The sequence below is a fragment of the Mizuhopecten yessoensis genome, unplaced genomic scaffold (genome assembly GCF_002113885.1).
Source record: "Mizuhopecten yessoensis strain PY_sf001 unplaced genomic scaffold, ASM211388v2 scaffold2087, whole genome shotgun sequence".
In the NCBI taxonomy this organism is placed as follows: Eukaryota; Metazoa; Mollusca; class Bivalvia; order Pectinida; family Pectinidae; genus Mizuhopecten; species Mizuhopecten yessoensis.
In genome coordinates, this window is record NW_018404371.1 from 82882 (window position 1) to 95147 (window position 12266).

General features: G+C 35.0%; 1 protein-coding gene across 1 annotated transcript; it reads left to right on the forward strand.

Annotated features, from left to right (window-relative positions):
• Positions 1-1024: 1024 nt before the first annotated feature.
• On the forward strand, positions 1025-11687 carry LOC110445121 (kynurenine formamidase-like). The gene is made up of 2 exons (XM_021489534.1): positions 1025-1488; positions 10461-11687. Exons 1-2 carry the CDS (start codon positions 1307-1309, stop codon positions 11167-11169), a joined length of 891 nt encoding a protein of 296 aa, XP_021345209.1. The 5' UTR covers positions 1025-1306; the 3' UTR covers positions 11170-11687.
• The last annotated feature ends 579 nt before the right edge of the window (positions 11688-12266 follow it).

The window sequence follows — 12266 nt, forward strand, 5'->3', positions numbered from 1 at the left end:
TCAAAATTTCGAGAATAACACGCAAAGGCAAAAGGTCAGCTGATGTTTCTGTATTTTTCTTATAAATGGTTTAAATTTAAAATGAGGTAATAGGACAAAGTTATTGTTAAAAGTTAACCCTTTAAGTCACTTCCCCCACAGGGGTTTCGTTACAAAATACACATACCGTTTTGATACTGATATAGGTCACGGTCTTCATAAACATACATGTGCTGTGACCTATATCAGTATAGTATATGTACATGTGTATTAGACATTTGTAACGAACCCCTGTGCTTCTAGCGTGCTGTGTATGCCCTCGAAATATAGCTAGCTGCCTATATCCAAAGACGTCTTTTATCACCTCCGAAATATTAAGTTTTACGTTCATTATCAGTAAATTCTTTCATTAATAAGTCTAAATCTAAATAACTTTCACGGGATAAAAAGCCAGTCATATTTGACAATGATTTATCATCCGATCAGATACTTACCTGATGCTGCTTGACAATGAACAGATATGCTTGCGACATCATCACGTGTATGCATTCGTTTTCTATTGTTTTAGTCATGGTTGTTACACTGTGTACTGATCTGTCAAATCAGTGTCACATTCTCGGTCTCTCATCACCTAGGTAAACAACATGGTTATCGATACCGGAAACTTGTCTGTTAGGTCACACGCAAGCGCAGTACAGGTAAATTGGCTCCAGCGAGAGGGTTACAAGTCGTCATGGTTCGGTGCACAAATACAAGAGGTGGACAATACATACGCTAGACGAGAGCGGTGTTGCCAATCCCTCTTATCTAAGTCCGTGGTATATATAAGGTTTTAATACTTGTTTTGGGTTCAAATATCTCTATGTATAGTCGATATATTTTTATACTTATACAGATATATAGAGTTTACAGTCAAATGTTTACATTACACTTTTAAACAGATAATATAGAATATAGCAGCACAGGTAGAACACAGGTAAGTACTGCCCATACGACTAAGAAACGGACTATAATCCTTCTAACAACATTCTTCCCAATGTTATTTTAAAAAGTGGGGGAAACGAGACCAAGCCGATTGGACACTGCATTCAGTCTCAGACAAAGGACAGCTAAATTGGCTTACCTGGTCGGGTACGGCCTGGGTCTGAAAGGCTATTATGTAAATCGGACTGTACGGATGTGTTTTTGGATACTCGTGAAATCACCCACCGACATAGAGAAAGTTAACGTTATTCTAATAAGTTTATATTTTGACTATACGACATCTCCAGAACTTTAACTTTTCAAATTAGATAACAACACCCCGCAAAAGTGTTGTTATACAAACATGATTACGGCCGTGGTCACACCCGTATTGGTGGTCATTGTTATATTGTGTGGTCTGGACGAGCTGTCCGCATTTAAGGTAGTGGACTTGACCCACGAGCTGAGTGACACGACAATCTACTGGCCGGGAAATCCATCGTACAACCTTACAGAACTGTTTCGGGGTCAGAACGGCGCCTTTTGGTAAGCTACGTACATCTTTGAGTAAATGAATCGATCATATTTTAAAGATGAGCGCAAGAAAATCAGTTTCAATCAGTGTGCTAATAACAATACGGGGACGGATCCAGAATTACAAAGACAGTGTACACTAATTATTGATAACACATCCCAGCATCAACTAAGGGCCGGGTCACTAAATCATATTGTACAAGGTGTCGTCTCACGTAGCATACAAAATGTACGTATTTTCCTATATACAGGTAAGGTTTGATTACAGGTAAACTATAGTCTGTACTAAAAAGTATCTTACCGTGTAATTGCATACATAGGGAATTAGCACAGCACTTATCTTTGCTGTTAAATTCTATTTATTCATGATATTTCCATTTCATATATTAAACTCTTCATCATAACATAATATCCATTTTTTCAACTTCATGCTATACACTTCATGAAAATATTAATATTAATTTTGCACTTTAAATAATAGAATTCATCATTTTCCGAATCAGTTGATAGGCTTCAAGAAATACTTTTTAACTTTGAAAATGAAGTGGAATTTATATGTTTAGTTTAGTTTAGTTTAGTTTTTTATTTCCGAATGCAAATCAGCATATAGGTTAATTGATACATAGAATACAAAACATATTTCAAATTTTCAAGATGGCGGAGGACAATTCCATATAAGCAATTATCACATAAAAAGAATACATAATTTAGCAATATTACTACACGAGGGTTTTTCTTTTGGCGGTAGCATATTTTAAATACAGACCCAATCTACGTAATGTTTTAATACTTTTACATGACAATAATTCAATTAATTTATACACACTGGGGCATCGGAAGTAATATTGCTTAATGTATGTGTTTCTCAATACAGAGTAAGCAGGACAAATAAGAATAAAATGTATCTCATCTTCTAAATCATTTTTGTCACAGGCAAAACATAATCTTTGACCTCTCGGAACCCCATTATAACGTCCAGATTCGATATTAAGGGAATGCGCCTGCATGCGATATTGACTCAACATTTTTTTGGTATTAAATGTTAAAGGCTTTACTAAATAGAATTGCATATTAAAAGTATCGACAAGATGTCTATATAAATAACATTTAGAAGATGTTTCAAACGCACCACGTAATTCCTGAATAAATACGTCATGCAGACGTTGGGTATACATTTCCACAAATTGTTTTTCATTTGGAACATATTGAACATCCCAAATATGATTAAAACCCATTCTATATAAATCATTTTTAACATGATAAACCCAGTTAAGTTTACAATTCGGCTTTTTGACATTAAGCTCAAGTAGTGCATCATAGCATGCTTTTAGTACACAGTTATTTGTATTCAAAATATTTAACCAGTATTTAATTATAGCTACTTTGCGCTTTATATGTAAGGAATAACTTCCTGTCTCAAAGTAAACCATAGAACTATTGACGGTTTTCTTAACGTTTAATAAATCTTTAAGAAAGAGAAGATGGACTTTTTCGATTTGCGGCGATAAACAATTACCCCATACCTCACATCCATAGTTCAGTATGCATGTCACATATGTATCAAACAAAGATAATTTAGTTTCAGTATTAAGGATAAAATCTTTCATTCTTCTTTTTAAAAGATAAAAAGCATTCCTGCCTTGAGATGCCAACGTGTTTTGTGCTACGGTGAATCTTCCATTATAATAAAAAACTAATCCTAGATAACAAAATTTGTCCACTATCTCAATTGACTTGCCATTAAACGTCCAGTTTTCAGTAGGTAAGATTCTTTTACTTTTTCTAAAAATTACAATTTTAGTTTTATCATAATTAACAGTTAAATTCCATTTATCAGTGTAACATTGCAGACAATCTAGCATGTGCTGAAGATTGTTAACATCTTCCGAAAACAAAACTGTGTCATCGGCATACATTAACATAAACAGATTAATCAATTGTAGTTCATAACCTTGACAATTGGAATTTAAAAACTCACTCTCCATATCATTAACGAATAATGAAAAAAGCATGGGCGATAACGATTCCCCTTGTAATAAACCGACATGTAAATCGAACATAGTAGACAATTTACCATTTAAATTTATGCAAGAACGAACATTATCATAAATAGATCTAATTACATTTAGCAGTCTGCCACTAACACCACTTTTCCAAAGTTTATACCAAAGTTTATCATGTGTTACACTATCAAAAGCTTTGCTGTAATCTACAAATACGCAATACAGCCTTTTGTTTTGTTCTAATGTATTTATTATTAAACTATGTAATGTAAAAATAGCATCCCTGGTATGTAAATTTAGACAAAACAAGAATTATATTTTTTCATAAAGGTGGAAGAATTTATAATTATGAAATATGGTATTACATGTATAAAGGTAGCATATATGGTAGAATGTGAAGACAGATTCCCTTATGTGGGTTTAATATTAAGCTCAAGAAATAAATTCAATAACATAAAAATCTTTGTACTATTCTCAAAATGCTCAAATGCAATTCAATAGTTAAACCATGCTCCATCTTTTTGATACCGTACTTGTTATGGAAGTAAAATTCGGAGTTCATGTAATGCACTGTATGGAGAAAAAGGTTCATCTGAACTTTTCCAAGAAATTACTAAATGTGAAAAAGTCATCAAATTATAATATTATTATTCTCTTTATTGCCTCCAAAGATGAAGATTACAAAGTAATGTGAAACATATATACATAGTATTTGGTACATATATACACGAATACATAATATGCATTACATAAATATACACTTTATATATAGGGATATGTATATAAGGTGTAAACTAATAAAATATTTTAGAGTAACCTAAAAAGTTTCAATATACAGATTGCAAATTGATTTGCACAAGCCAAGTAAATTATAATAAATTGTATTGATAAGTGGTAGTAATACTTATACATGACTATGTATAGACATCAATGTATCGTTGTATTTGTTAATACCTGCAATAGAGACATGTATTATAACATACTAACTATGAACGCGGAAGATACATTTGTGGGTCTGGATCACATAAGGGTGGGGGATATCCCTACCTGCGAGGTGTTCAGGCCCACATATGTATACTCCCATGCATCTTAATCTGTAGTATAGTTCATATTATAGTATCTCATGTGATAACTTTTCCTAAGTGCACATAACTTATAGAAAATTCTACATTAGATATGTATGTATTTAGCTTTTAATCATAACTATTATATACATTAAGTATAATATAGTTTACACATCTTGTACACATAAATGATGGATTTTATCCTGAAATCATTCAACTCTTCCTCACTAATGTTGTAGGTTATATTTCCTCCAATCATTATGTGTAATATCTCAAGATCTGGGAGAGAGTGTAAATAGACACTAAACAGTATATCCTTGATATTAATTATACAGACAAACTGCATAATTCCCTAACTGACCAATCCTTATCACCTGGTAAGTGGTGGAAAATAGCCAAAACTATAATTAATGGTGAAAACAAACAAAATGACAACTCACCAATTATTTTTAATAACAATATTAACATTCATCCACTCGACAAAGCAGAATGTTTTAATAAATACTTCTCCTCACTAGCTAAACCTCTACATATTCTTTTTAACAAGTCAATATCTACCGGGAATTTACCTGAATCGTGGAAGGAAGCAAATGTTACTCCTATCTATAAGGGTAAAGGTGAAAAAACTGACACAACAAACTATAGACCTATATCTGTGACACCTATACTTGGCAAAATACTAGAAAAAATTATCTTTAAATACCTATATAATTATCTGTCAAATTATAATATATTGTCCAAAAACCAGTCTGGCTTCATTCCAAATGACTCTACAGTAAATCAACTACTATCATTATATCATACAATTGTATCTCAACTAGATAAGGGTAATGAAGCCAGATTGGTGTTTTGTGATATCAGTAAAGCATTTGACAGGGTTTGGCATACTGGGCTTATCGCTAAGCTGAAGAAATATGGTATTAATGGAAATGTATTGAGATGGTTTGAAAACTATGTAAGCAACAGAAAACAGAGGGTATCAATAAATGGTTATTACTCCACATGGAAAACTCTTAAAGCCGGTGTACCACAAGGGTCTGTCCTTGGTCCATATCTATTTTAATTTAAATAAATGACCTTGAAGAAGAAGTCCAATCGAAAATTAAATTATTTGCTGATGACACATCATTATATGCTTTGATTAACAATGACTCTATTCAGGTAGCTATTCAACTTAACCAAGACCTTGACAATATTTCAAACTTGGCAGAGAAATGGGGAATACTATTTAATCCAAACAAAACTGAATCATTAATAGTCAGTAAAAAACACAATGCAACTATTTCTCATCCAAACCTTATTTTCAATAACACTATCATAAGTAATGTAAAACAACATAAACATTTAGGTCTTTTATTTAATGACATAGGTGGATGGAGAGACCATATTAACTACATTTATGAAAAATCATGTAAACGTATAAATATATTGAGATTACTTAAGCATAAAATTGATAGAAAATTACTCGAGACTATTTATTTGATATTTATAAGGCCTATATTAGAATATGGGAGTGTTATATGGGACAACTGTACTTCAACAGAGGAAAATCTACTAGAATCCCTACAATTAGAAGCAGCAAGAATAATTACAGGTATAAGAAGGGGCACAAGTCACATTATTATCTACAAGGAAACTGGGTGGGATACTTTAAAGAAAAGAAGAAATGATCAGAAACTAATTCTTTTATATAAAATACTACACCATGATGCACCCCAATATTTAATAGATATTCTTCAACCATTGATCAGAACTCCAGAGGAAAATATATATAATATAAGACAACCAAGGCTAATTAATGAACCAAGAGCTAGAACAAACCTTTATCTCAGAAGTTTTTTCCCTGATATTACCTATCAATTGAACAATAACAATACCACTATTTTAAATTCTGTATCCCTAAACCAGCTAAAAAATAAACTGAAATCAACTCCAGAACCTTTTATTACAGCTGAAGATATGTGTTCAAACTTTTAAATATGGAGGTAACAGAAAATTAAACATAATGCTGTGTCAATTAAGAAATAATGTCAGTCAGTTAAATGCAGATCTGTATAATGATCATCTAAGAGATAATCCAACTTGCCAATGTGGTTATTTAAATGAAGACAAGATACATTACTTTTTAAGATGTCCTTTATATAATAATGACAGGATTGACCTTACCAGATCAATAAATAATATAGATCCACTTCTACGAGAAAATGTAAATGTTCTTTTATATGGTAGTACAAACCATAATGACCAGGATAATATGTATATACTAGAATGCACCATGAGATTCATTTCTAATACTAAACGCCTCTAATGTGTATTAACTTAATTAGTTTAAATTATTATCAAGGTTGGTACAAACACTTTAAATATGTATAAAACATTGATGTACGTTAAGTATTCATTTGTACTATTTATTGGGAATTGGCTGACCTTTGTGTAAACAAATGGACTTTGTGGTCAAGCCATTCCCTCTACAATTCAAAATCTTTGACCACACTCAATAATATAATAATACATAATTAAATGGATATATATAATATATGGGCAATTCTTTTGAGTGAGTGCCAGTTTGTGTAGGAGTATACGTGTGAGTAGTTATTTTTTTTCTTTTCATGTAACCTAAAATTAAGTTAAGATTTATATTTTGTGTGTTCTGTTGTGTGGTCAGTTGCTGCCCTCTGTCAGTGGGACCACTGGTGATCAGTGTGTTATATGGGGACGAGGCCGTTACCTATGTCTACCATGTACCATGTTGACCACCTGTGGATTCACGGAGTGGGGCAGAGACTGACTAGGGAACAGAATAACTACATTGGAGATATAATGACAATGACATCGAGCTCCACGTGGTGACCCAGAATCAACTTGCTATATAAACCATAAATCTCCTCTTATATCTTACATCCTATTACGTTCTTTATCATGTTATCCATCTGCACTCTCAAGTAGATTTATTCTCTAGTTGTAACTCCAATTCCATGTTAATGAAAACCTTCTTCATGTTAAAATCCTGCTAACCCTATCGTCGTCTGCGTGATTTTTAATAACAATCAAGGTATCAGAGATGCTTTACTGATCTGTATCATAATCCACTGTGGTGTAGGGGAGAGAACTCCCATAACGCATACATGACTGGTCGATGACTTCTGTCCCAGATGTAGAAAAACTTTGAAATTATTTCACAATAAATATATTATAATAAACATTGTCCATTCCGTAGGTGAGGGCTTGTATAGGCATTACGCCTGTTGCCCAATTCCTTTTGAAACTTGTATAAGATGCAGTATTCAATAAAATATTTGTGAAATGAAAAAGGTGTTTCATGTTCTCACTGTAAATTGAGATAAATATCATATATAAAAATAAGGGTATTACTACTCTTTTCATAGCAATACCATTATTTTTATCTCAATTTACAGTCATAATTCCAAACATCTTTGAAGCATAACTGTAACAGAGCGCATGATTAATTAAATTTAAATCACTGCCTCTGTTAGGGACCGAACCCGGGACCTCTGGCTTACTAGTCTTACGCTCAACCGACCGAGATAAAGAGAAGTTCGATATATTGCGGCTAGTATTTACCAGGGTTACATAACAACCTGTAATAAACTTTGAAAACTGTTCAAAATCTGTGCAGCTAGTGTGCAATGATATATATAGGCTATTTGAAAGCTATGTCGTTGATGGGACTTTAATTACCATGCAAGACATAATGCTTAGCGTATTAATACAACACCGACTGGAACTACAATATCTAATGTAAACGAACAGGAACGGCTGCTGAAAAAATGCTGGACGGTGCGAGACTTGACAATGTAATTGTAATTGTGTAAAAAATAATAAATAAATAAAAAAGACATTTTTACAAGAAAACCCAGACCAAGGTCTGCAATATCGTACAAAATGCACATCGGTTGAAATCACGTACCAATGTCGGCAATGGAAACAATTTTAACACTCATGCAGTTTATCAGAAATATTGTCTGTTACACTGCACTGATCTAAAGGAGAGGATTCAACAGTGGGCGCTGAATACTCCAACCCTACCAGATAAAGAAATGACAATGACCCTGTAACTGTAAATAACTATAGAGTAACCAGAAGTCAAACGCGTGTGAACAGTTAACATTAGAAGACAAGAATATCATACATCACCACAAGCTACTAGTTAGCTTACAACGATGTCATCTGAGCGAAACTGAGCGAGCGAAAAGGGGTTCGTTACAAATGTCTTAAATACACACCTCGGTATATGAGTCACAGCACACATACATATACATGAACAACATATGTGTATTTCAGACATGCGTAACGAACCCCTGTGCTCTATCACAAGACCACGGTTTCCTCAGTTTCTGCAGACATGTCAAATAACGAGTCTGTTGTAGAATCTAACTACTGTTGTCAGGTTCCCATACAATCAACAAATAAAACAAATTCGAACTTTTCTCTCTACTCATTCAACTTCCAAAAATAACTCTCTCGTGGAGGGCAAGGTCGGATTCACGGTGTTCACTGTATTTATCCATGCGCTAAATTTGTTCCGGGGAAAATTGAAACAATTTCAAATCTTAACTTTCAGCTCAGATTTCTATTGATAAACTTAAATCACCATATAGACATATCATACGAAATTGTGTTGATACTGAATTGTGGAATAAGATTGAAGTGTTTGTTAAAACTTCAAAGTACTACATTGTTTGCCAGTCAGCACGCGACAACACGCTGTTCCAACTATTAAACGAATTTATGTGCACTGTCGATAAGGCAGGAATTTTAAATTTTAGATATAAATTGTAAAGCTGTGTCATTCAAATAGATCATTAATACCATACAAAAACAGTTCAATGCTTAATTATTCCAAAACCAGTCAAAACCAGAATGCCGCGAATGTCTAAAGTTAAGATGGAGGAAAGGTTATTTTGCAATAGCAATTTAATCAAAAGGCGACATCAACGCCGTCTGCAATTAGACCGTGCATATGATTGGAGCCTTGTCCTGTTTACGAACTCGTCTCGTTTAACGTTTTTCTGGTCTGATAGCTGCCAACGTGTCCACTGACGTTACGGTGAACTATCTGCAAATACAAATGAACATGGGGTTAAAATTAATTATAGATTTAAAGGAAACCTGTTTTGATTTGGGAAGGCCTTTATAAAGGTGTTGGGAATCCCTTTATATGTCATCCAGGAGAATCTTACAGCTACTAGAGGTCGGTATCATTTTCTCCAGGACCACGTCATATCCCCTTATAAGATCAGATAAATAAGATAATTGTGTTTAACGTCGATGGGCATTTTATAAAACAACGGATTAAATCTTCCAGGAGGACAATGCCAGGACTAGCGTTGTAAGGATGTGCCGTTATTTCACACTGTTCCAGTACCTAATTGGCACGCCATACAGTCCAAATTTGTCCCCATCGTAATTTGTGGCAGGCCAATGAGAAAAAACGCAAAAAGTCTCTAAACAGCTTTGCCCAGATGACGCAGGCCTTTCTGGATGATTGGAATATCGTCTCAGTACAAAGAATTAAAAATTGTTTGGTTCTATGTGAAGAGGGTACGGGCGGTTATCTCGGCCCGCAAAGGACACAATCGTGATCAAACAGACGCTGGAATAGGGGATGGGTGGCTTCACTGCGACGTCATTCTTGACACCGCCGCTTTAGTTTATCATAAATAATTCAGAAAGGATAATGCGTTATTTTTTCCGTCAGATATACATATGTACCAGTAACAAGAATAGACTGTATAGGAATATCTTACATTAACACGAATTTGATAACATATACAGAAATGTATGGCGCAGAAACTTTGATAATGTATATAGAAAGCCTACTACAATTGCCTAGTACAATTGAGAATGTTGTTTGCAATCTTCTACCCTCACTAGTATTCATGTATTGTTGTTTCAGGTACGAAGCTAACTACATTGCACAAGCCGAACATGGCGGCACACATGTCGACGCGCCTGCGCACTTCTACGAGGGAGCGTGGCGTATACATCATATTCCCATGGAAAGATTGACAGGACCGGCTGTTATCATTGACGTAATAGATAAGGTCCGAAATAACCCGGATTACCGAGTGCAGCTAAATGACATAACCGGATGGGAATCGGACAATGGGCAAATTCCTGATAAAGCTGCTGTAATCATGAACTCTGGATGGGGATACAAGTATCCTAACAAGACGGCCGTGTTCGGGACCGAAACTCCGGATGTCCCCAGTACGTTCCATTTTCCCGCCTGGCATCAGGACACGGTCATGTGGCTTATCAACAACCGACACGTGTATATGATTGGGGTTGATACGCCCTCCACAGACTTTGGCCAATCAACGGACTTTCCGACGCACGTGTTAATGGCTAAGAACACTGTGGTTGGTTTAGAAAATGTCGCCAATCTAGATAAACTTCCGGTTTCTGGGTCTCGTATATTCGCAGCAGTCATCAAAATCAAAAACGGAAGTGGAGGTCCTGCGAGAATATTTGCCACAATCTCAGATAGTGATAAAGAATGTACCAATTCTGGGTCGATCCAACTCCCACCGTCGAAACTGGTTTATGCATTGATCTCAATATGCGTAGCCAAACTCTTTTTGTTGTACTGTAATTTCTGGTAGAAAGTGCAGTAATAACCCGCAATGGGCAGAGATAGCCTAGGATAGCCTGTTGAATCATCCTCGATACTCCAGGGGTTACGCTCATTTTTGCTCCCTGCACTCCGTGAATGTGTTATGAGAAAATCGAAGACATACTGTGCACCACCTGGTGGATGAGACGAGAAGACTAGGGGCCTGTTCATTTATGTGGAACAACTGGTTCGTCTGTTTCTTAATATAACATTTCTTTGGTATATATCCTGACGGACCTGTAAAAGTGTATGCAGGCCTGACAAGGGTTTGTCAAGGCTCGCCTGAAAATAGCGTCTGATTACTAGGTCCAACCTGTTTTCATAAACGAACATACCTGTCCAACCAGTTCAACCGCTTGGATCGCGATAAACGAAAGCGGCCTAATTTGATCCTTTGATGAACATCAAAATAATCTGTCGGTCGCGTAACGCTCCTCAATTCTATTCAAAGGACAAGTTTCAAGCCTAACGACATCGATTGGTCAGGTTTTTTCACCTGATACCAATACAAAGNCGGGGGGCGAAAGTGAGTGTAACCCCTGGAGTATCGAGGATGTCTGTTAAATGTACTCACCTGTTGTAAATACGGTATCCATATAACTTGTATCAATACCCTACGTAGCTTTAGCAAGCAAAATCACAAATAGAAATAAGGCATGTACATATTATATATATAACAAGGAAAAATGAGACATGTGTTAAGGTTGTTCACACTTGGAACCGAAAACTTGTTTAGCATGCATATCAAGATAGGCAAGGCAAACAAAAGTTTATTTAATACTTTGGACTGTCAGGAAGTCGGCATCGCCGGATATCCCTAAAGTGATAAGGTAATATGTATGAATCTGCTGGCAATAATCAGAAAATCATGGCAAGAAGTTTGGTGATGTTATCAAGACATTTTGAAAAAGAAAAAGAAAATTCGGTTACATGTATTTATTACGGAAAGAGATGCAGTGATTTTATTTCTTGATATCGGAAAATTATTGTTTTGTTCACAATAGTTTTTCAAAGATTAAATCTGAAGTGACTGAAACTTAAGTTACACACGCGTCTCTACCTATCTACATTTGTATATATTCTATT

Coding starts and splice junctions, on each gene's coding strand:
- LOC110445121 (XM_021489534.1), top strand. CDS start 1,307: ATGATTACGGCCGTGGTCACACCCGTATTGGTGGTCATTGTTATATTG. Junction 1,489..10,460: donor GGTCAGAACGGCGCCTTTTG/GTAAGCTACGTA, acceptor TTGTTGTTTCAG/GTACGAAGCTAACTACATTG.